Here is a 27,416-nt window from a genome sequence, read left to right as displayed (position 1 = left end):
ACTGGCTGATGTTGCAATACTTTGGAGGTTATGAAAGCATTTCCCAAATATTACAACAGTAGGAATATATCTCTTTCCTCAGGATGGGCGGCTTTATCAGAGTCCAGCCCCGCTCAGGAAACTCGTCTCATCTGAGGACTTTCACCTTCACCGCCTTCAACCCGCGACATTCTTGCGTCCACTTCCTTTCAGACGTTAGTTTATTGTCAGCTCAATGAAGCAATCATTGCATTCCACGGTATCTATAAAAGGAGGACTCGACCTTCGGTATGAGTCAGACATTTAATGTGACAAATAGAAATGGCAAGAGTTTGACGCAGATTTAAAAATGATGCCAGGAATTTCAGCAATGAGAAAGAGCACATTATGTCCAGTGCTGCCAACCGTACTTCCTGTGCTGAAGCCGATGCGTTTTAGTGTTGCCATCTGACAGCAAAATGATTTGCCACCTTAACAGGATTTAGAAAAATAAAACTCTGCATAACAGAACACTGTAAAACTGTAACCTAAAGGCAAACTCAATACACAGCCATTAGGCCTTAATTCAGTTCTGTTTATGTGCCTCACTACATGGAATGAACCTCTGGTCTGTCTGGTTTGGTTTAGCAATGCATGTTGAGTGAGCATGCATGTTTTCATGTAAATAAAGGGGTTAATGGAAGGCCCTGTGACTGGTACTTAGACAGACAACAGCTAAAGATTTGTGCAACTCTAATGGTTTTCCATTATGGCCCAGTGGTGCATCACCGAAATTAAATTGTATGTGTGTGGATCAGTCATTGAGCAGATGTGCTCAAACATCATCCTGCGGTTAAAACAAACATGCATTTTAGCAATTCAAACAGTTTTACCTCTCATTTAAAATGGCCAGGGAAAAAATACAGTGCAAACATGTGGTCTAATTAACAAATTATACACATCATCTATTAAAATAAGCACATTACTTCAGCACCAATTCAAGCAACGTCTATTCAGTAATGGTGCTTAATAATAAAATATATATTATACACACACACAGACAATTGGTTAAATTTGCATACGGAAGACCAATCACATTGCAATATGCAAAATAGGTGTAAAACATTTGTTTTTTTCAATTCAGTATGCTAACATTTATAATTAATTGCTGTTTGTTTCATTCTGAATGTCAAACAATCTGTCAAAGTCTTAATGGAGATCTACATTATTCTTTATTTTAAAAGGAAATATAAAAAACAAAAAATACACACAGAGAAACACACAACAAAACAAAAAACTAAGGGTTAAATGATCTAAGAAGAAGTTTGAACGGAAGCCTTTATATAAAGCATTTAAAGCTGAATAAATATGGAAGATGCTGAATACTTAAAAGGTTCAGAACAAACCTGGGTATGTTTAAGGAATGTCAATAATATCAATGGTCAATAACAATTTAAATCAGTCAAAACACTCCACAAGATGATGATAATGATGTCATATTCCATGTCTTCTCTCTCACACACACACTTCCTGTCCGAGTCCGACCACACACTGAATCCGGATACAACCATCATTCTGAGCAGCCTGTCAGATGTATTTATCAAACACATGTGTCTGCGTAATCGAATCGTGACGCTTGACAAATGTTTCATGCTGGTAAAAATGAAGCGAATTGGACAGAGCTGGCATTGAAGAAACAGTGAAGCAAAAAAGCCATGTACATTGACTGAAAGGATGACATCACTCACAAGAACAGCCGGACAATACTTGGAGAAAACGTTAAAAACTCCATCAAAGAGGTCCTGTGACTTTTAATCGTTGGCTATTATAACTATATAACTATTACTATTCTCGACAAACCATTTAAGAACCAGAGGCAACAGAACTTAGCTAGCTTTTCAGAAAATCAAGTTCTGAAGATGTCAATTGAGCTGGTTCCTTTATAGTGTTGTGCGATTTTTACGTCTAAGATCTAATATTCATTGGGGATATGAAGAAAACATTACAGTGCGTGTTCAATATGTTTGATGCAGATGAGCAGATGGTGTCTAGGAACTTCAAACTGCACATTCATAAACACACACATACACATAAGATGGCAGAAACATTCTCCCTTTATCCTGGGCACTCCTCCAAATTAAACAGTTTGAAGAGGGGGGGGGGGGGGATGGGTCACTTTAAAAGCTTTTGCAAAGGCATCCATCCCGTAGACAACAAGTCAATTAGCCTAACAACCACTCAGAAGGAAAGAAATCCACAGTGCGTTATTTTACACAACGGACACGTTATTTCGAGGTCAGTCGCGAAACGCATCAGATGGCAAGACCTTCAGCCTGATTCAACAAGAGAGCATAAGGAAGGAAAGGTCAAAGGTCAGCATCATGTATGTACTATATTGTGTTAAGGTGAGCAAAGAAATGTCAATACATTAAAGAATGGATAAAAAATGTTTGTATTTCAGCCTGAGGGGTCTAAACTAGTTCTGAAGTGGGCTAGTCTTTACTGGTCTGGTACTAGTCAGCATCTGGGTCCTAGGGGGTCTATTCTTCATCTGAGACTGGCTCTGTGTAGCAATGATCACTCTCATATTTCATGCTTTAAATGCAACACATGTAGAGTCACTCAGATAAAACGTTTTCCAGCTGTAGAGTGTCAGAAGGTCACACAAACACATTAACTGAGAGCAGGTCAGCTGTGCCATCTGTGGATCAATGGTTACGTAAGTGAGCGTAAGTTTGGAGAAACAGAGGAAAAAGGAGGGATGGAATCATCCGATGATGTCACGGAATATGGAAGAGCCTGACTGTATCGGATTTTAAACGACTGCCATCATGACATCATCATATCCACCTTTTTTTTTTCTGGTGCGGCCATTTGTAATTTGAATGTGTCTGGCTTCCGGAGTCATTCGAGTCCAGTTATTTTTAGCTGTACAAAACAGCTTGTTATGCTGCTTGATATTGCAAACTGGTATTTATTTCCATATTATTTTAATGTATTGTCTTAATTATAAACACGCTGGTTTATAGCGCAAACAGTTTTACAGTTTACTGCACTTTGATTCTTCTTGTTATTTCCCTATGGTGGCCAATAAATCGGAAGTCTCGCACATTCAAAGAAAACACCTTATTTTCGAATTGGATTTTAACAGAAAAGACTGGCAGAGAGAGATATATGGCACACGTTTTAAGAGATAGTTTTAACAAGAGAGGCTGGATCTTCAGAGGAAGGGTGGCGGAATAGTTTGTGTCAGTGCTGTAAAAAAAAAGAAAAAAAGAAGAGGATTAACTGTGGGGCAACACCCACCAGAGACTGTGGCTATATAAAATACAGAGTAATGCATTATGGGAGATTATGAGCACACTGCACACTCCCTTGAATTTCACTTGCGACTTCAACACAGAATAAAGTTACGAAAGCTGATGTCAGCCATTCAGGCCCAGTAATCCCACAGAGATTATGGATCCCCTTGAAATCTTTAAATATCCAACTGCGGACATTAATCCTGAGGTCCAATTCTCTGGGGGGAAAAAACTGCCATGCTGATCTTTAAAGAGTATTATGCAATCACAAATATGATTATTGATCTATTTTCTTTTTAATAAATTCTCAAACCCTCTTATTTAAACAAACAGAACACTTAGCTGGGGTATGTTGTGGCATCTACTGTAAATACTTTATTTGTAATCTGACTAGAGATCTGCATTGTCTTGTGAATAAACAATGGCTTCTATCATGACTGTGGATTTCATCATGTGACATTCTGGGGCAAATCACTTCCTGTCCTGAAAAGGGCTTTTTGTCTCTCTGTGGATGGTGTATCGCTGTGTTTTTGTAGGGGGGAAAATTCTAATAAAATATGCATTAAACAAAATCATAATGCAATAATTAGAAATATAAAATGAATTGATTCATGAAACAGAATTGGTTTTTGAAGGGTTAGGGGAGAGCGGAATGCTTTACTTCAAAGTCTATTTTATAACTGCTGTAATTTGATAAATACCCCAATTATTATTATTTTTTCCTGGGAGATCAGAAAGTTGTGGGATCATTGCTCATGTTGTACCGCACGGAACTACAGAAATCCAATACTAATCCTACAACACAGTATTGTCATATCATAATCCAATTTCGTTAAATGACCCAACCATGATTCAAACTCAGACCATTTGCTCCTGGATACGTCTCAGACCACATTCCTTACCCCTGAAACCACATCTCTATTCTATTCTATTTCATTTCATTCCATTATTCATTTTTTAGCTTGCTAACATAGATTAGGTTCCGTCAACATTTCTAGAATGATTTGTGGGTTTTAATGAAACGGTTTATGAACAATAAACAATAAATCAAATGACTATTTATCATATTTAAATAGTGGTGAGGCTAGTGAAGAAGAGGGAAAGCAAACATCTGAACTACTGACCCAAGTGATGTTCCTCTGGATAAAAGCGTCTGCTAATTGATTAAATGTAAATGTATCCTATTCTGTTCATTCCTTTCTTTCTCATAGGGTGTCAAATGTTTGATTGCTCATCAGTGTTTCTGTTTATTTGTGCATTTCCATTGAGAGCTACTGAATATGGATTGGAGAGATCATGGTGGTGTGTAGCTCTCAGCGGTGATGAACTAGTCTGCTCTTCAGGAGAACGCGCCGTATTTACACACGACACGACAATGACAACACAATAACTGGGGCTCAAACCTTCACTGAGGAGCTCCTCTGCACTCTTACTAAATTTCTTTCCTCTTTTCTGCTTCTGTCTCTTATATATACCCAACTTTCTCTTTTCTTCTCTCTAACTCTCTTCTCAAACTTCCTACCTTCTTCCATCATTTATAAGTATATCAATATTTTACTATTTTTTTACAATAGTATATATTACTATTTATCGAAACCAAGCTGACCATTTGTAGTCAGCATTATCTACTGGGGTCACTGTTAGACAGTGTTATTGTAGAAGAAAATATTAAATTATATTTGATCTCATGTTAATTTTAGAATGAAATATAATATAAGGATATTGAATATATAATTTAATAAAATAATAATAATTGACACTAAATCAAAACAAATATTATCTCATTGTCCACCCATCACCGCCATCATCCTCTAAGCGTCAGAGATTTCATGACAACGACAGCTGGTTCCTTCATGCATGATGACAAGCAGCTCAGTGGAGACAGCCAATCAGGGCCTTAGATCCAATCACACAAACACATATATACAAACACCCCTCCTCCATTTTCTCTACTTTGACCCAGAGAACACAGAGCCTCTTATTTTTCTCTTTTCAGCCCATTGGGGTCAACTCGCCAACACAAAGCTTTGTCTGAAAATCCTTACACCCGCTAAACATGAAAATCCGATGCGTGTGCGCTTGCTGTAGAATATAAGACATTGTGTAGTCAAGGTCAGCATCCAGTGTACAGGGATGGAGGACTAATAGATTCGTTTACAGAACCAATCCCGAGACAGCAATGTCAATATGAATGCAAAAAAAAAAAAAAAAGGAATCAATGGCAAATAATCAGAAGTCTGGTAGCGTCACCCCATAGGAAATCTTCTCTACAGTGGGAAGGAATGATCACTGCAGGCAGATCAAACCAGGTAATGTTTACTAGTATGAACAGATAGAGCAGGCCTGCAGGCTCTGAATTTACCGTAATCTTCACTACTTCCAGCGCCTTATAAGTAAATATATCAATAAAAGACTTAAGGGACAGTCACACCAGATACCAGAATTTAAAAAGCATACCAAATGAACAACAACTGTGATGTATAATCATGATTTATTGTAGTAATATATATATATATATAAATAATTCAATAATTCAAGATGCTTGATCTAAGATATTATTCTGGGTGGGCAATCAGAGTAACTGAAAGGAAAACCATCTGAGCATAATGACCTTATCCACACCATGCAAACACATGTTAAACACAGATGCTATAAATAAAGCAACATACATGTGGCACACACACAGAGTACATGCTGCGCTCATTAGCGACGACCCACCTACACTGCCACGATGACAATTTTAAAGAAGAAGACATCTCATTAGGAGGAGGCGTGGGCTTAAGTTTAGCAGTCGCATAAACAAGGTTTGTATGGTTGTATACTATTACTTTTGTAATAGCTGATGAGTTATTTTAAATGGTAGGTCAATTTCATGCTAAACTATAACATCTTTAAAATTCTTATAGTAAAAATCCTCCAGCAATACACTAGCTGAGCAAAATTATCCCATAATTCAATTTATTTGTATTTGTAGCCTCAAGAATTGGATTATAATCCAATAAACTTTCCTACAAAGGTCAATAGACAGCCAATATGGGATTAAATAATAATGCATCCTCCAAAAAGGAGGTCAGTAGGACTTTCTTGACAGATTCGTGCTAAATAATAAATGAATAAAAGGATGAATAAAAGCTTTCACATTAGGCTGAGCTGATGAGTGAAGAATCTCATTGGCTGTGAGGTGCTACAGGGAGAAACATCATTGGCTGTAGTGCTATGATGTGTGTTGCCAGTGGTTGGAGGACAGAGCTGACTTTATTATACAGAACAAATCATAAATTGAGACTTGGAGTGGAAACAAAGACATAGGCTTTTACTGAAAGCCATGGTGAGATATTCCCTTGGAAGTGAATCACAAATCTTAACCATTATGCCAAAAACATAAAATCTTCCTAAAAGGACAAAGTTATTGCCATCATGCGGCAGATTGCACAAGCCCACCATCATTTCTTCAAAGTCTCTTAGCTGCTGCGCTGCACAATCACATGTCCAAAAGATTCTGGCTAAATAATGATTTGATCTGGATTCTCTACCATTTTATACCGAGAGTACATTAACAGGAAGTGCTAAGCTGCGCCTGGAGAGAATAAGCTGAGAGTCCCTGGTGAATTACTTTGGGTGTGACACCGATAAGACTGCAGCTGAAAAATCCCTGAGTCATCATAATCACAGCATTCGCTAATTACAAAACAAAATCACTGCAAACATCAAATCATCATGCAAAGCATATTGCTCTTGAGAAAACATCCTGTTACTTTTACAAAGACTGTTTGGAAACTAACAAGAGTTTTGCATTGCATTGGTTTATCAATATCAAATTTGTATGAAAAAAATGCTTGCAAGGCAGCAAAACAGTGTTAAAAATTTGTAATAAATAAATCCTACTCTTAATTACTATATCTTTGTCAAGTTTTTTGGGACAAACATTTTAAACATCATTAAAACAAAATAATTTAAATTTTCTATTTTAATTATAATCTTGATTAACTTAATTTCATGAAATCTTACAAGGCATTTTATGCCTTATTGCAACCCTTACTAAATTAATTCAGAATTGTTTTGAAAAACATTTTATTTTTTGGAGTTTTACATTTTTAAAAGCCAAAAATAGACAGAGGGGTGGATGTAGAGCGAGCAAAGGAGAGAAAGATTGAGACTCATCACTTTTTGATGGAGACCAATTACAATTCAGTATGCAAATGTTACAATGACATCATCACTGGCAGTTACTGTATATATTGAATGTCTTTATGTCAGTCAATGAGAGATTTCAATACTTTAATCTAAAATGTTCTTAATTATAGAGTATATAAAAACACCTTGCAAGAACTATAATTATTCAAATGAATTACTGATAAAAGATATAAACAGGTTAATGAAATGAGTTTTGAATTGAGAAGAGCCCGAGGTATTTAACTGAACATGAGTAAAGATGCATGTTAACAAACCTCACAGCTGAGCACCACTGAGAGTGAGATGTGGGTGGAAAAGTGAAGTCACCTCTTTCTCTCTGGTGGGCGAAGGAGGGAAAAAAGTGGCAAAACACTTGTTTATTTTTCAAGCATTGTCACAAGACAGACAGTTCGAGAACATCCGAAATTCAGATCCCTAATGTGCCCCTAAACCTCTACCCATTGCCCGCAAAGTCAACACCCTAGGAGCCATTCATAGACCGCCCATCCTTGGTTTAGAAATGTTTGAGAAAAGCGGTGATAAGCAGTCTGGAAAGTTTCACAACTCTTCAACCTTCTATTTGAGTCCAAATCCTCCTAATAAGCCTCCAGCATTTCTGAAACTAACCCTAAAGTTATCCGGTATCTATTTAGGGCATATTATATCATATCATAATCGCCCACGTGTACAAGCGCTGGAATGACAGCGCAGCTCTCAGCTTTTGCTTAGCCAACACAAGAGTGCACTGGAAGAATTGTGCTATCCCTTTATTACAGAATCAAAAAAAAGCTGCCAGAGGGCCATTTAGACCTATAGATCCCCCAAAGGATGTATGTGGGGTTTGGTATAAATAACATTTTGGTAAATAAAATCATAAAACAAATGTGCAATGATGACTCATCTAATCCAAGATAATAAAACAGTGTTATTGGCAAAGATCCATCTTCCTTTCTCTTTCATATTGCAGCACTGAACGCGGACTCAAGCTTAGAAAATCTTATATTGCTGGTTTACGGAATAAGGAATCTCCCCCAATGATAAACACACAAGCTTTACTAAAAAAAACTATGACTATAATTACAATTTTGCACGGGTTGATCTTAACAGGTACATGTTTGAGAGAGAGAGAGAGAGAGAGAGAGAGAGAGAGAGAGAGAGAGAGAGAGAGAGAGAGAGAGAGAGAGAGCATGTCAACACCTGGTGTCTCTCACTCTGACAGTCATCTGCTCAGGCTGTGAAACATGACGGGAGGGGTAAGACAGAAAAAGAAGGCAAAGTGAGGAAAGAGGTAATGTGAGAAAAGGCTATACGAAAGACAGAATTGTACTTATTGCTCACAGTCAAATAATCTTACCATTTGCCTCATCTCATTTCTTTTTAGTGGAAGGCCTTCAATTAAACGGAGACAGGCAGAATGGTATATTTAACTTGAAAGTGAAAGAAAATATTTTTCCCAAAAATGTATGGGGAAATAATGGTCATATACTTTGAGTTTCAGCTGCAACACAAAGAAAACTTGTAACTGCTATAAACAAGACAAAACGGACCAAATTTTAAATTTGGACTGTGGCTTTTAGTTCACACAAAAATATTAAGCAGGACAATAATAATAAGAAATTGCTCTTAAGCTGGTTCAAATCAGCAAATTAGAATAATTTCTGAAGGATCATGCGACACTGAATACTGAAGGGATTGCTGCTGAACTAATACTAATAATGTTGTTTTATCATACTCAGCTGACCACAAACTTTCGCACGGTATTATACATTTAAAATTAGCAGGATTTCTGAGAAACAAACTAAAAATATGAATGACTCATCCTGCACAACACCGATTTTGTCCAATCAAATGGTCTAGAATGAGAACCTGTCCTTAAAACTTTCAAATGACAAGTGAGAAGATAAGCACAGTCCATTGGATATCAAAAAGGAGTGTCTTTTCAATATGTCCCATCCAAACTTCAATAAGAAATAGGCTCAAGTCAAAACATGAAATAAAACTACACTCATCAAGCCATAAGCACTACACAACTTTACACATCTACACCATCTTAATACAACAGATCATAGTATTTTTTGATAGGCACAATACTGGAAGGAACATGAACACTTGTGAAGGAAGCACAGAAATGACACAATGAGAGCTTTACCTCAGCATATAATTCAGCTTATTTGAGAAATGAATTGGCTTTAACATCCTCTCGTCCTCCCTGGATTCAGACTGTGATTTTGTTGCTGTATAACAAAAGGGTTCAGGATAAATAACAGCACCAAACTGTGCTCATCAAACTCTTCAGGTGGTTCTGATTAGGTTTTCGTCTGCGAAAGTAAAACTTGTGGTTTGTTAATTGACGTGAGGGAAGCAAAGCTTGATAGACTGTTTAGGGAAGAGAACATCACATTGATTAATGGAACTATGCAAATAATATCTGACTGATTACTCGGCTACAAAACCACTCAGATCTAATCTCACAGAGCGAGATTTGCCAGCTGGACAGATCTACTCATCAGAAAGGCACCAAGACACCATTTTACCATAAAAGTGCAAATGTTGTCTATTTATTTGTGGACCTTCTCTTTTCTCATCACCTATAAAACCAGTCAAATGCAAGATATGCATAGTAAAGTGCATAACACTGTCTTTTTGGGGGGTTATTTTCTTGTTTTTAGCATAAACCTCAAAAGCAATTGTTATGCTAAAAATGCTAACAGTTTTGCATATTGTTTGTATGCATAGCCTATATTGTTATATTATATATATATTGTAGATTACAAGAAAAAAAGATAATTAATGATTAAGACAATTTTTTTGCAGTGAACATTTGCAATTATGTGCGCCTAATAGTGTTCACAACTAGGTTTTAGGGCTGCACAATATATCGAATTTATCGAAATATCGCAAATGTATATATCGCAATATGCACATCGCAACAGCTTGCAATAAATGGGGTCATGAACAAAAGACAAAGTTTTTTTTAGCTTTAATAAGTATCAGGATATATTTAATTCATACAGAGAAAACTAAGCAATGTTTTATTTTTATATTTTATGATTCAGTATCTTTTATTAAATAACCCTAATGTAGGATAACCTGAAACCCTGTGGGTTACACTGATGTTAAAATAACACTTCTTATGCTACAGTAAAATGCTGATTTTCACTTTCAGAAGTTATAAGGATGTTTTCTTGTCATAAAAAGAATGTGAAACACATGTAGGTTATATCATTTTGAATATATTTTAAAGATAATTTAAGTATTATCGTATCGCATATCGAATATCGCATTATTTAAGGAGTTATCGCATATCGCACAGCCCTGTAACCATTATAAAAGTAGAAAACATGATTTCTAATGATGGTGAGTAAATGATGACCGGATTTTTATTTTTGGCTAAACTATCCCTTTATGACCGAGCAGAAGCATGATCTGCCACCCTCCTCCTTTCAACGGGTCAACAACAGGTGACTGTTTAGCCTAAACAGAGTTTATTTAGCTTAGTTTAGAGTTTACTCTGTTTAGCCTAAACAGAGCTATTGATTTACTGCGTAAAAATGGCTCATAATGATTGGCAATGTGCAGAAATAAGGGTTTATAAAGGATGACATCTATTTCTAGAGAGCCTTAAAACACTAAACAAACCAGAGAAGACAAATCATTATAGCCACAGGGAAAAATCTCTCCACGCCATTAAGTAAATCGAGAGAAAACAAGTGCATTTTAGTGTAGTGTTAACACAAGTATTCCCTATAATAGCAGTTCAAATGTGATGAATTTATAAGCAATGGCATATATTTGAGGCATATATTTGGCAACATAACATCAAATTTATCCTTATGATGTAAGTTACTGAAGTATAATGGTTCAAGGGGAATGTTTGAATGTTCTTAAAGAAACAGTACAGCATTATAATATGGCATCAAACTGGAAGAACAACACAGAAAAATGAAGTCCTTGGCCTCTCTGACAGTAGATAAGAGGTCTGGGCCGGTTATTGTGTGGACAGAACACTAAGCACTGGCACCAACTTAAGACTCAAGCAAACATTGTTCTGGACCACAAAAGACAGAGAGAAGAGAAAGAGGCGGAGGACAGGAGGATATGGGGAGAGAAGTACTAAGAGGATGAATGCATGTCTATTTTAAGATGGGTGTCTGAGCAGTAGGCTCAGGGCTCGGGGCACTGCTGGTGTCTGATCCACATTTCAGTCCTTCATTGTGCGAGCAGAATCACATGACGGAGAGAGAAGAGGGGGATTGGACTCATGCTCTTTGTTAACTCAGATAAAACCACTTTCTAATCGTGGCTGCTTCTGGTGGTGATTTCACATGTAGATCTGGGGGATTTCACTTATTATCTTTAAAGTATGTTTTATCTTAAAAATAGAAGGAAGGACTATACTCATCATAACATTTACACCACAAAAAAAATAAAAATAATCATGGCTAATGGCTTGAGAACTACCAAGTACCAACACTGAATACTGTAGGCTATATAAGGATTTTTCTTCAAATATGGGAAGAATTTTTCAAGGGGTTGATTTTATATATAAAAAAAAATATATATATTTTTTTTTTTAATTAAACTATTACAATAAGAAAACAAAACAGCAAAACATTATTATACAATTTTATGTAGAGATTTTTTTATTTTACCCTGTCCCAGACCCAAACATTTAATCTTAAATTATGAAAATCCAAAATAAAAAGAAACTTATTATCAATTACATTTTAAAACTAAAATAAGCTACACAAAAAATGAAGTAAAAAAAAGTTTAAATATTTATTTAGTGAAAATTATATACATTTTAACGGCCCGCCAGTTCCACAACAACCAACAATTTGACCCCTAATAAAGTTTATTTCTAATCAAGCTATAATTCAAATTGCGCAAAGAAAATAAAATACTATTTAATTTTGTGTATTTAAGATGCATAAAACGCTCGCTATGAAAATAGCCAAGGCAAGATTGTTTAAAACGTTATTTCCACCACTGTCATTCATTTCCACAATGATGTTTAGGGTGGGGAATAAAAAAAAAAAGATTTTACTTTTGGACATTATTAGTTGACAAATTAAATAAACTAGAAATTAAATTAAAATGAAGTGAGTTTTTTAATAAAAGTACCAATAATTGAAGAAAACCCCATAATCATATTTCATAACACCCACTTAAAATGTGTAAGAATATTACAAGAAATGACTAAGTAACCACTAAATAATGAACATCCATATGTTCCAGCGTGGATGTTTTATGACGGAAGGTTTTCATTGCGGAGGACATCGAATAAAATCTAACCTGGCTGCTGGAGGAGTGGAAAGAAGGAGGAAAGAACAGCAGCACAGATAATGAACAGAAGAGAGTGACCAGCGTGGGAGAGAGGGAGAGAACGATAACAGTGGAGGAAGAGAAGAGTGAAAAAACAGAAAGATCATGAGCGGAGGAGAAGAGGAGTGGAAGATGGGCAGTCAAACGCAGCGGAAGAAGCTGAGTTGGTGAGATGGTTAGAGAGGGCTGATGGATAGAGAGAAGGATGGAGAGAAAAGAAAAAGACCAGCACAGAGGAGAGGAGGGTGAAGTCAGAAAGTCAGTTAATGAGCAGGAAAGAATGACGAGTGTGGGAGAGAAATAATGAGGAGGAGGGGGTCTTCAACACTTCATTACATTCTCCATTTTACAGCAATCTGTTTTCCTGAGAAGATCCACCATATTTATTAACCTCATAACAGCCATTACATGACAAAAAAACCTTACCCGGCAACAGCTAACATAACAAGCTAGCACCTTCTTACACCTATTTCCTAAAATAGCCACAAAACATGAGCGCAACAGAGCAGAAGAAAAAGAGAAACCTCCAATGCATTTGCCCTCCATTAAACCCTGAAGAAAAGGTTCAACTGAGAACTACAGACTTATCACTGACTAGTTGCGATACATCACATGCAATGACAGGATATAAACCAGACATTTGGATTCATTCTTTCATTGCTTGTTATACGAGCAAGAAGCCGTTCTACGTCAACTCTGAAGGTCACTGTACTGTTGGTCACTAGTAGGCGGATTAAGTTGTGGGCTGCCTAGCTGGCAAACACAAACGAGTATTGCGGGTAAAAATGAAAATGCAAATTTCAGCCAAAGGGAAAATGTGTGAATATATATTGCAGTAGTGCATAATGCATTATGTGAACAAGATCAATGCATGAATCAAACTCACTTCAGAATGCCCACGGTTTCTGATGTGGTTTTCCAGGCATCATTTTTTATTTATTGCTATATGTGGGCTGAGACAAAACATTTAGGACTGTGAATTTGTGTGAAATCACTCAGTAGCATGAACTTCTTTCTCTGTCTTGCATACACTTGACTGCAGTGTCTCAAAGGAGACGAATCAAATGAGATCTGCTGTCTTTGTTCCTACTGATCGTTGGCGTGCTGTCGCTTCTCGTTTGAATAAAATTACATTTTTCTGGTCTTTGCTGAGTCGGTGGACACGTCCACATCCTGTAGGAGACCCTGAAGAGAATCCACCAACAATGTTGAAACTGATTGACTTTCTTTCATGAAAATGATCTCCAGAGGTGACTCTACAATATCTCCACTGGCGGAGAACCAGATAAATCTGGGAAGCATCCATCATCCTGCTGACAAAACCAGCTGACTGGCTTCTGCTGGTTAGTGCTGGCTTGGTGCTGATAGCTTGTGGACCATATATCTGCTAAAACTGCTGACTGACTGAAGTTCTTCCTTGTGGAGTTTGGTTTAAACTAGTGAAAAAATCTGAAGGGTGTAAGGGGACTTATGTTGATGTGTTTAAGTGGTTCAAATCTGACTTACGCCCTCATACAATCCCATCCCATATGCACATTACGGTCTTGTGGACTTACAATGGCTGCCGTGTGCGGGTGTCCGTTAAGTCCATCAGACCATAGGGTGTCCCATTTGTCATTTTAGCTGTAAGAAGTGTGCTCGCGAGCGTCCCCCTTTGCGGTCGACACTTTTGCCGAGCCTGCATTGGTGCAAAGCTCCACAGCAGACTTCTTCCCGACAGTCAAAGCGGCGTTACATCACAAAAGTGCAGAAGATCACGAGTACTTAGGGTGCTATTTGGGACAGGGCCTATGTTTCCCTGCATTTTCCAGTCTACTCTATATCAGTGGTTAATAACCTTTGTTATGAAGGTTGGTTCATAACCACCCATTGTCCACAATAATAATCGAAGGCCCTACTTTTCCAGTTGTTCATTATTTACTGGATAGTGGATAATACTTAAGAAAGTATTTTTACTTATTTTATTAATAGTTTAGAGCTTGGCCAAAGTCCCTTTAAGACAAGTCATTTCACTCGCCGGCGATCTTTGAAATGCCTCTCGGCCATGCAAGTGCAACTCCTATCTCTTTGAATGGGGAAACATCACATTCTCCAAAACTGTTCACCAAGCTTACGATTAAATTTCATATTTGAAATGACAAATGAAATCTAACAACAACTGTCTCATAAATTTTGTTTCTAAATGCTCGAATCATAATTCAGAATCAGACATTTTTCAGGCTGGATCACGCTAATGCGCATGCGCAGTGAAAGTGCACGTCTGACTGTTTATATAGGAACTGCAGCTTCTAATGGCAGCTGCAGTGACGTGATGACTTTACCAATCGGCGATGGGCTCTTATTTAGAAGGCGGGATTTATTCCCCATTCAAAAAACAATACAAGTGACACGTCTTGTGTTATTCTATAGTCTTTGGCTTGGCTTAACTACAAAATTGTATATTTTATATACACAGCATCACATCTGTATTAGCTGGCTACAGCTGAAATGTTAATATCCACTGACCTGAACCATCATCTACAATGTTATAAATCACCAAACTCATCCACAACCCTTGGAAGATTTGTTAGAAGACATTTACATCACATCATCAGGGTTCTCCCGAGCAGGCGCTGTTGTGCTGCAGTGGCCATATTTAGATTTATTGCCAATCAATACTGGAACAGGTGGATTATATGACATCCCAACACAGACACTGCAGCTAAAAACAGCAACACCGAATAGCGTTCAACCCACAAACGACTCTAAAACTACTGCTTTCAGCAACTTCATTGGCCTCTTAGGTCTGAAACATCAAGGACAGACTAAATGCACCATGAAAACAAACCAAACAGCAATCAATGAACCGATCAAACGAACCCGCCATGCATCTGACAGCAGGGTCAACCCAAATCCCGCTATATCTGCAGGTACTTGTGGGAGAAGTCAACTCAAAATTAATCTAACGTCACACAGCAACAGTATCAGGGTCTTGCCGTTCCAGCAGAGCACAATTCCCCTTTGTTATTTTCCCAAGAGCGTCAAAAACAAACTAACGCGAATGTGACTCCTTGTGTCTTTGGTCATGGGAAGGATGCAGAGCCTCGTGTTTGGGTGCATCGTGGCCAAGAGGTGGTGGATAACTGACATCTCGCTAATTATGTCAGTCAGACTTAAATAATGCATGAGCGTCTATTTTAACCACCCTCTTTGGAGAGCGAGGGGCAGGATGAAGCCACTCATAATGACATAAATACCCCCGTTTTGAGTCGACAGTCAAAACTGCACATTTCCTTTCATTAGTGGCCACAAACACAAACCCCACAGCCTCTCGTGACACATCTGAAAAGAAAATAACCACACAACAACCCGAAGCAAGATAATACAATACCGTTCACATACCGTCAGCATTCTTAGGATGCATTGGGTCTCCAGCACCAAGAGAGAGACCGAAGTAGGGAGTGTGTCTTCCTTTGTGTATGAAAGCTAAATGAAAGGATGCTAGTTGCTCACTGGAACTCTGACTAAAGCATGCCAGGTAGGTAGTCGCACACACATACACCCGCACGCAACGCTGCCGCACTAGCCAAAAGGGTTTAAACCCAAGTATGGCAAGTAAGACGGGCCATCAAATCACTGCAGGTGAGATGAAAATAAAGAGAATGCATAAAACACACATGCATGCACAAGGACTGGACACACGGCGGATTCGGTCACGCTAGCTCAATGTCAATCACATCCGTACACAAAGACAGCGGCCAAATGATGGAGTGGACAAATGGAAGAGATCTCAACAGTGCGGTGCTCACCAGTATCTTCCTGTTTTCTGCTCGTTTCAGCACATTTCCCCTGGCAGCCTCCAACGACGCACCGGCTACATCCCCTCCTCCCTCGCGGTCTCCTCTGTTCGCTCAATCTCTCCTCTTCCTTGTGACTTATTTAATTATTTCTCCCCCTCCCTGCCGTTCTGTCGCTCCCTGCATGCAGTCGTTACAGCTGGCTGTCCTTGTATAGGCTGCGTCCTCGATGGATGGACGGATGGATGAAGGGATGTTTCTATCAGGAGCGGGCGGCTCTGCTGGAAGCCTTAATTGAGATGGGCGGCACAGACAAAAGGAGGGAGTTCCTGCAACACAGACGGATATTTTTGCTACGGTGCCTGGCTCTGCTCTGCACTCTTTGCCTCTTCTCTCTATTATTTCACTCTCTCACCCTTTTCTCTCTCCCTCTCTCTCTCTCATCCTTTCGTCAGGGTGTAGCTGGGTCCCCAGAGAGCCGGTGGCAAACAGCTGAGGGGCATTGTGGAAAACGCGGCGTGGAGCGGGAGGGTGACTGGAACGGAGCATCAGGGTGGATGTGAAAGAGCTTAGTGTGCATTGAATGAGGAGGAGTGGAAGAGGAGAACGGGGGATAAAATGTCTGATAATGGCAGGGACTGTTTGCCAATTAGTGGTAATTTGAACAAACCCAAATTCAAAGCCATTTACTGTTTGTGGCACAGACACCTCAAATAATATGGATAGTTGAAGAAAGCCATGCTAGCACTTTTTTAAGTCGGTTGTGTGACGGATGAAATAGATGAAAATACTTCACAGATTAACAGTGAAAAAGGATCTGAGCAACATTATATTATATAGAGACTAGGAGGAGGGCTCTCTTCACTTAGGCCTGTAAGCAACCAGCTAGCAACCATCCAAAACACCATACCAACAACCTAGCCACGCCCTAGCAACTATACAGAATACCATAGCAGCCACTTAGACATAACCTAGCGATCACCCAGAACATCTCACTTAGCAACACTCTAGCAGTTCAACCACTAACACTTCCTTTGGTATATATACCGGTATATATATATATATATATATATATATATATATATATATATATATATATATATATATATATATAAACATTTTAAGAAAATTCATCCCTAAAGTTTGCTAGGTGCAGGAACTGAAGCTCAAAGGGATAGTTCACCCAAAAAATTTATAAATAATTAATGACCAAATTTCATCCAAATTCATCTTTGGAACACAAACGAAGATCTTTTTGATGAAATATGTTGTATCCCTACATTGGCAGTTATGCAACTACCACTTTGTCGCTTCATAAAGTTCATAAAGAGGTCGTAAAACTAATCCATATGAATTGAGCTCTGATTCTGAAGAATATGAAGAGACTCGATTGCTTTACATGATGAACAGATTAAATTTAGGCTTTTATTCACATACAAACATTGATCAGTGAACATAAACAGAAGCTCGACCGAACCTGCTTGATGCGCGAGAACAAACCTCATTGGTTCTTGTGGAAGCTCGAGCTGCGTAACACGAGAATGAACCATCAAGCGAATATGCTTGAGTTTGCGTTTATCACAAATTATGTGTGTTGATGAATGTTTATATGTGAATAAAAGCCCAAATTAAATCTGTTCATCATATAAAGCGATCGAGTCTCTTCAGAACATTTTGACTAAACCGCTCAATTCAAATGGATTATTGTACGATCTCTTTATCAACTTTTTAAAGTGTCAATGGAGGGACAAAAATCGTTCAGATTTCATAAAAAAAGATTTTCATTTATGTTTCAAAGATGAATGCAAGTCTTACGGGTTTGGAACGACATGAGGGTCAGTAAATGATGACAAGTTTTTTATTTTTGGGTGAACTATCCCTTTAATTGCAGCTGGAGAATTAAGGCACTTCCTATAAATTATGAGTAAACTGACAAATTTTCATTACACATGGTAATTTTCATTTGATGCGAATCATACAATTTAAATTTTGAGGGTTTAATTCATATTCTATAATGGACATATCTTAAGACAAATGGTAAGTATAACCAAAACTGCCTAATATACCATCTATTAAAATCCTGTGCTTCTCTAAGAATGTTATTTATTTGTTTATATGAATGTAGTTATCTAAATAAATGAAAAAAGAAAACATTAACATTTAAAATCTACAAGTAATTTTTAGGGATCACAAAATTGTTCAGTAGGAGAAATGGATATTAATTTTGACATTGGCTAAAGATAGCCTACATCCAATATTAGCCAATACATAATATCGAGAGATGTGGATAAATTGAAAAAAAAAAAACAGTCGATAATGATATGGTACCAAAATATCATGAAAATAAGATCTATTCAGTCATTTCCATCGCCCTAATGAACTGAGGAGAGCCAATTAAAAGAGATCCGTTGCACATAAAATGGAGGAAAAAATGTGGGGGGGGGGGGGGGGGGTGAATGTGCAGGTATTTGTAGATTGTGCAGTCAATGTGCAGTGTGACAAACTTTCTGAAATAATCTAGTTTTTGATGTTAAACAAACAGTAAGTGTTTGCAACCACTGATAGAATCAAAGGACTCGAGACAGCAGCGAAAACCCTGAAGACTTTGAGATCAGTGATTAAACTGACAGACCTCCTACACACCTCAGCGGAGAAACAAGAGAGACTGAGCTTATCTGAAGATACTGTATGTCTTCCTATCAGTGACTCTCGAGAGTGTCAAGAACCATCATCACAAAAGCAAGCACTATTGCAGAGTGCTATTATTGCTGCTTCAAAGCACTAATTCACCCAAAAATGACAATTATGCCCCTATCACTCATTACTTTTGGATGAACTACCCCTCCCTAAATCTCATTCTGTTCCATGCACAACCATTATTATGGCTTTTAAAATACTTTATGAAAATGAAATGTCTAGTCACTAGAGCTACACGATTCTGGATAAATTGAGAATCACAATTTCTTGCTATAAAACAAAGTCTAGGATTGTCAAGATCAGAGATCAGACTATTTTGAGACAACTAAACAAAATAACATGAATTTACAAGCGGTCTGGACAAAATGTTAATTGCTGCAGTCTGTTTAAAAAAAAAAAAATATATATATATATATATATATATATATGTATTAATTAATTTGAATAAATGGATTGAATGAATGATTCAATGACTCACTCATAAAGACTTCACCGGTCTCATTACTGGATGTATCAGTTTTTTTGCATGAATGAATGAATCATTCAATGACAATTATTCTTTTTAACAGTCACTTGTCGCCACCTACCAGTATACCAAACGACGTAGCTACAATCTTTACTTGAAGTGTCAAGTTACTTTGAAAAGGTGATTTACTCGAAATTTCTCGCTACTGTAGACAACAGTGTTTATATCCGAACTAAACGTTTAGTTTTATCCCAGTACATCTGTGATCATTTGAATTAGTGTAACGCAAAAATAATGATGCTGTGTGTTTGAAAGACTGTTTGTGAAGCGGTAACGCAGATTTGAATGTTTGCTGTAATCATATTTGTCAAAGGTTTAATAGACAGAGACGAATCAATGTCATTTAAGAATAAGATCCCGCAGGTGTTTGAATCGAGATTGCGATATTTTAACAATTAGCTCTACTAGTCACAATCCCTTAAAAGGCTTTAACAGGATTCTGTGGAAAAAAGCAGCCATGATCAGTGAAGCCGATTATTCCTGAATAAAGGTTATAATTCTTTGTCCCTACAACACTGTACCGGAGCCGCTCGAAGTTACTGAGCTTTCATGCACAACGTGAATAACTAACCTTTCACAGTAATAAGCTCAGACCAATTCCACACAACAGTAAGCAGCTGAACCTGAGGTCTTTACACTGTCAACTCACACAGTCACTTTGATTCCTGTGTTCAGCACCACTGCATCGCACATGAGTGTGGACTGGACTTCTGAAATGAGGGAGCAAAGTCTTTTCAGTTTTTTTTTAAGTCTAATAAATTCATGTTCCCTTTGATGTCCACACAGTTTCTGGTTAAATATGATCAACAAACACCCAATTCGAAAACATTTGTATGTATACATTAGCATACTATTTATTTGAAAACAAGTCACATCAGAGTAAAAAACATTAAGTTTACGCATTTTTTATTGTTTCAGAAAATAACTACAGAAATACAACAAAAATGTAGCTTTTTTGCAATTTTGATCTGTTACTACGTTATATACATGATAAAATAAAATGCTACATGTTTGCTGCGCTTGTTTGTAGACCTTTTTTTTGTGAGATCAAAATTATTATATAATTATTGTGTATTTAATAACTACTATTTATTATTATTATTATTATTAAATACTCAATTTATTTTACAGTGAAATATTACAATAACAATAACATCATTTTGTATTGTTTTATTTAATAAATGATAATTATTATTATTCAATAAAAATAAGAAATATTAAATAGTATTTAACATAAAATAGTATTTAAAAAACAAATAATAATAATAGAAAACTGTAAAATTACAATACTAATATTTATACCTGAATTAATGTTTTAATTTTCAAATGTTAATTCATTAAGCTTTTACTATGGTGGAAAACTCTGATAAGCCCAATTTTCTCTTTAGTTGACAATGGCCGGTTTATAAAAGCACGTTTGGAATAATGTTGCATAAGCATGTTTGGAAAGATGGTTGTATGCGTTCCCAAAATGCATAAGTGACCCAAACTTAGAGCACATGCAGAGATGAGTTCATGTGTAGCAGCATTTACTACGAACCGAACCGTTCAAGACACTGCATATGTATTTATTTAAAGTATTTTCTTCCCTATTGTGACGTATATCTAAGTGAAATGGCTTCTCAAACAAGAAAAGAAAATGTAGGGCAGACTTGATTTTGTCCATCAGGAATTGTCTGGATCGTTTGATCTCGTGTGAGTGACATGCGGATTTTGATTTCATGATGACTTTGCTAAACCACAGCCTTGGAGATTTCATAACCGCACACTAAGCCATAATGAGATTTTGGATCTATTACTATTAATCTTCACTACAAACAATTAGTATGTTAAACTATATTTGAACTCATAATATTTGTTTTTATTTAAACTGTAAATTATTTTCTCATCCACATTTTATGAGGCGGCACTGCCTCTCTCACCTCCTTGGAGAGAACACCTGACACAAATACCGCACAAATTGCTGACGAGGAGAAAGAAAACTGGGCCAGAACAGAAACGAACACAGACAGAAGTTAACAGCCTTTCACAAATCATTATGTACTGACAGAACGGCAATCAGAGGGGGTCAGATACACACCTCTCATGTACAAAGCAAGACCACATCCACATCATTCAGACAAAGAACAGAAACGCAAGGTACTTTCATCTGTATGCAATGCGAAGCAAAAGAGGCTCCAAAACACACACACACTCATAAGTACACAAAGCATATTAGGAGCATTCCTCATAGGCACATACAAGATGCACCAGGGAACCATCAATAGAATTAGCACTAGCTCTATGACAGGGCAGCACATAATTCTCTCACACACACGCACACACAAACAGCACAGACCGCATCTTTCACGCCTGAGCCATAGGCAAGGATGATCGTGAATTCATAATGCTTTCAGAAAGGGGCAGCCATTCTCTGTACGAGGCGCTGACTCAGCAGTTCAGCCCTGTCTGGCCTTCAGGGCAGTAAATGTGCACATTAACACAGGATCACTGTGCAGTTACCAGTGTGGCATACGACCCCACTGAGAGAGGACATTTTCCACCATAAAATCTTACCTAGCTTGAAGACACTAAAACTGAATCTATTACCCTTTTTCAAGACCTTAAAAGAAAAGTTCACCTAGAAATAAAAATTCGCCTTGAAATAAAAATGTACTCCTATTTACTCATCCTCATGTCATTCCAATGTGTATCACTTTTCTCTGCATTTTTGTATTCTTGCATATTATATCTCTGTACATTTGACTACTCATTATTATTTATCTTTTTATTTGTTTTCTTATGTTCATCTTATTTTACCATTTTAACCTATTTATTTATATTCAATACTCAATCTAAGTAGTAGTAGTAAGTTGTATCCTGTATATAACTGTATATTTGACAAAAAAAGTTTTAAAAATGTACTCTTTTCCATATAATCAAGCACTCATATGACAAAAAACACCATAAAAGTATCATAGAAGTAGTCCACACAACTTATGTGCTATATTTAGTGTTTTCTGAAGCCATTTAGCTTTGTAAAGCAAACACTTTAGGTTCACTGAGCATCTTGACATCTTCGTGGCATGTTTCTGACAGCAGTAGCAATTTCCGATTCACGGATGCATTATTCTTATAAGTGAGATATTTTCAAAGAATCTTTTGATCCAGGTCCCAAAAACCAGTCCGAATGCTTCCTTCACAGACTTGAAAGAGATCATTTTAAATCTGTTTACTGTATTGAGTGACTGTCACTGACAGAATGACCTCTTTCAGCCTGATCAGCACTGAAGAGCACAGGGGAAATACTTTTGACTTACTGTCCTCTCCAGGGCACGGCATACCAGGTTTTTCAGGAATGCTTGGGAATACTACACAGAGAAAGAAAGACAGAGAGAAATGAGTGTGACTCAGTCCAGTGGTTTTATCTATTTATAGATGTGGGGTCAGCAAATGTGAAATTTGCAAATACAAAGTTTTCTAAAGAAATTGAACTTTTATTAAGTGCTTTAGCTGTACAGTGTACGCATGATATTTTGAGTAGTTTGGCGGATTTCCGCTGTGTGGTTTGATTCTGCATTAAGCGTTTTATAAATAGACAAATACAGACAGAGTAATTCTACTACTGGAGTAATTGAAAAAAACAAGCGGAAAATAGATTAATTTTCAATGAGAATCAATGAGTACCATGCAAAAGGAGTCCTGAGCACCGGTTCCGGTTGTAGATCCGGAATGCTTCCTCCAGCTCCATCTGGGATGAGATGGTACACGGGTCCCCTTAAAAACAAGAAATGACAATGCAAACAAACAGTCTAAAATATCATGGGGCAATATTTATAGTTGACATTTAGCCCAGGGATTTTCAACTCGGAGTCTAGGGAAGTGTTATTTTAGTATTATTTGTATATTATATTATTTATTAATATTTTGCAATAGCGTCTATTTTATATTTTTTTAATAATTCTATTTATTTTTTATTTGATTTTAGTACCTCTTAAACTTATTTTAGTTATTTGCCAAGGCAACATTTATATGCTTTATTCATCTAATATTTATATTTTATTTCATATTATTTTCATAAAAAAAATTATTTTACAGTTTTAGATAACAATAACAAGACTGGGCTGAGAACCCCCAGATTCAGAGAAAAACTGTAAAAATGGCTAATATTGCCCACAGCCTGTCGCGCGTTGGACGAGGATTCGGTTAGAACTATACAAACACGAGTGGAAAAAGTGTTTAAAAAAAACTACAGACATGGAGGACGCGCGAGTCCAGCGGTTATGTAGAGAGGTTTAGATAAAGTTGTTTGAGTGATTAATTATCAGTATCTAACCTGACGAAAATGTATTTATTCAATGTTGTCTACCTTATATTGCATCTGCAGCAGCATTGTGAACTTTTGTAAAGACACGTTTAGCCATTAACTTTTAAATGCATCATTATATTCCAATTGCAAACACATGAGGAGAGTCTCCGCATGAAAGACCCACGACTGGCAGATGAACGTGCTACTACATTTCTCTCCGAAGCGGTAGGAAAGCCGCAACAGGAAGTCATAAAAACGAGGCAAAAAAAGTGCAGCGTCAATTGCGTTATTTTTTTTATGCGTTAAACATCTCAAACTAATCGCAAAGATTAACGGGTTAATTCCCCCAGCCCTAAATTTTATTAATAATAATTTAGTCTAATAATTTTTGTCGGTTTGTCTAATTAAAATGTACTAACTTACTCTACTTCTGAATCAATTTCCCTTTTCTGCTGAAGCCACTTAGGCCAAAGTTCAAAGGTCATACATACCTTCATCGTCGATCCACTTGAGTGTTATCGGCATCTCTCTGCGGACACCACACATCTTTCTCACCTCCTCACACACCTCTGTGTACGTCATGGTCAAATCCAAGTCAGAGATCAGCATGTCCCTACAAATAAAAAACAAGGCATCTGAGAACAGTAAAATCCTCTTGTTTAATTATGGGCTTTATTTGGTTAAAGGTAAACGATATAAGACAAGTCATTTCACACTATAAAAGACGCAACCTAAGTTGGACTTCTGCATTTAAACACTAGCTGTTGTATAACATTACGCTAGGAATGGGTCACGGTGGCTAACTACTAGTCAACAACTTGTCCAGCAAATGACTGGTCAATTAGTGAAGTCAACTAGTTTTAGATTATTATTTTTATCGTTTTTTAGTTTCTATATTTTTAGCGGATTAGCATCCCCAAAAAACTTCACACAAGTACAGTAGTTAGAATAGAAAGTCAACAGATTAGTCCCAGAATCACATCCCAGAATCATGCATGTCTTATTCAGAGGAGCTGTAAATGTTCTCTGTGGCTTTAATTCGCAACACTGGACTGAAACTGTGCATTCACAGCCAAACAAGCCACATCTGTTTGGATACAAGAGACTTTTCTTACGAGCCTCTAGTACACAGCTGCCTAGTCTGGTCCCGGTCCCACTTTCACACTGCAGAGGGAAAAAGCTGCCGGAGAGCCAAGTACAAGAAAACATGATTTGGTGCTGTGCTCAGAATCACTTCAGATAGAGATGGTTGTTTAAGCCAGGTACACAAGTGCAAACATATTACTAAGAAATGTTTAAATCTAGGGATGCACAATATATCGGCCATCATATCGCTATCAGCCATGTTCAGTATGTTCATTTTTGTGGTACAAAATTACATGGTCAGATGAAACAAAAAAATAGCTTTTTGGCAGCAAACACTTAATGGTTTGGTGCACACAGGGATAAAAAAGTACCCCATGTGTAAAATGAAGGACAGAGGTCCTGGACATCTTGTTCAGATACATGCATGGCATCATAGATTCGATCAAATATCAAGTCAACAGATAAAAAATCAGACAACCTAAGCTAGAAATCTTATAATGGGCCATGTTTGGATCTTCCAACAGGGCAGTGATCCAAAAATAAACATCAAAATGGGTCACTGAGCACAAAACCAAGCATCTGCAATGGCCATCCCAGTCCCTGAACCCATATAGAAGATGAGTGTGGCTGAACTGAAGAGAAGAAGTGCCAGCGCCAACATGGATCTGGGAATGCAGGATCTGGAGAGATTCGGTGAATGGTCTCTGATCTCTTGTCAGGTGTTCTCTAAACTCATCAGGCATTATAGGAGAAGACTCAGAGCTGTTATCTTGGAAAAAGAAGGTTGCAAAAAGTATTTAATAAAAGTTTTGGAGAAAAACATTTATTTCATAATGTGATTTTATGATAAATTATTTTAAATCATTTTTATTTGTCTAATCATATAAAGAGCTAGGTTTAAAATTACAATGTTTCTTTTGACCTTTAAAAACATTTAGAAATGTTGAATATAAAGACCATTTATACTAGCCTGGGAAAACCCAGACCACTCTCAGTTGTAACTGAGTTAGGGTCTGGCAAAGCTCCATAGACAATTCATTTCCACAGGGGCGTCACCAACGGACGTCGCTCAAATGGCTCTGGGCGCAATTGGATAGATCTAAAACCAATCAGAGCGATGAAGGACATGACGTATGCAGAGCCCATTCGTTTAGCCACCAACGAGGCAAGCTGGTATATCAGACTTTTTACGAATCCAGTTGGTAAGACAGCAAACACATCTTTTTTTAGATATGAAGGCTTCGAGTGCTGTTTTTTGCTCGGGTTTTAACGAAAATGACCATTTTAAATCGCTTGAAACAGACGCGATAGCTGATTCGAACGAGTGATGTTGTGATGTTCCACGGCGCCGGCGGCATCTATCTTTGTAATGTACAAAATCTGTGTCACCGTCTCTGCTCTGTTGTCATCGTGTAAAGCCCGCCCCAACGTTTCTGATTGGTGCCGCGATTTCGACGGATTGGAAATGGGTTTCAATGGGCTCTTTGCCAGACCACTTGCAGAGCAAATCTAAATTTGCCGGAAGTGGTCTGGGTTTTCCCAGGCTACATTTATACAGTATTGTTTATTATTACAGTTTTTTTCAATCGCTAACAAGCGCTTACCCATACTTCAGATATTTTTTCTAAACTCTTAACACAGACTCACACCTACAAAACACAATTGGCCAAATGATTAATTTTCTTCTCAAAAACACATTTTGTTAAATATATACTAACTCTTCATTTCAAAATAGAACACATCTTTCTCTGCACACACTAACTTTACCAAAACACTGGAAATCTGACTCAAAATGAAATTATTCTGTCAAAGAATAACACTTGATTTCTTTTCACAAGGTACATGCAGTCAATCAAAGTACACCAGGTTTCAGAATACTGGCTATTCTTGACATTACAAAAACTGCATAGACTTTTATGTTTCAGTTTTACAGGTATTTGCATGCAAACCATGCAATCCACCGTTTTTACACTAAATGTCTTGGTTGGGAACTGTATGTCCACATGTACAGTAATGTTCTCATTCAAAAGCATTCCAGTAAAAAGCAAATCAGTTTTTTTCCTTTTACTCTTTACTACAGGAGGTACAGTAGAAACACGGTATGATAGAACAGAAAAAGTTTTACAGTATTGCTTACAGTGAACAAAATATCCATGAAACACATAAGAGCATTCTGAACAAAAAAAACAACAACAGCAAAAAGCACAAAATTACTGTATCTAATCTCTGCGATCTTCAGGGTTAGGCCACATGTTTTCATCAACATCACATCTGATATTATCCAA

The 27,416-nt window shown here is 37.3% G+C and overlaps 1 protein-coding gene across 3 annotated transcripts in view; it reads right to left on the bottom strand.

Moving 5' to 3' along the window:
• Positions 1 to 27,416, bottom strand: part of prkcz (protein kinase C, zeta) — a 100,729-nt gene that overhangs the window by 61,364 nt on the left and 11,949 nt on the right. For 2 of the 3 annotated variants that reach the window (XM_079638565.1, XM_079638566.1), the window contains exons 2-4: positions 24,537 to 24,658; positions 23,424 to 23,513; positions 23,057 to 23,107 (exon numbers count right to left, since the gene is read on the bottom strand). In XM_079638565.1, coding sequence (XP_079494691.1) covers positions 23,057 to 23,107; positions 23,424 to 23,513; positions 24,537 to 24,658 — 263 coding nt within the window. Of the gene's footprint in view, positions 1 to 16,546; positions 16,977 to 23,056; positions 23,108 to 23,423; positions 23,514 to 24,536; positions 24,659 to 27,416 lie in introns of those variants that run through there. The other variant, XM_079638568.1, reaches the window with a different exon arrangement.

Source organism: Phoxinus phoxinus (genome assembly GCF_949152265.1).
Source record: "Phoxinus phoxinus genome assembly, chromosome: 15".
NCBI lineage: Eukaryota > Metazoa > Chordata > Actinopteri > Cypriniformes > Leuciscidae > Phoxinus > Phoxinus phoxinus.
The sequence above is the reverse complement of the archived record's forward strand: the minus strand, read 5'-3'. Positions and strand labels throughout refer to the sequence as shown.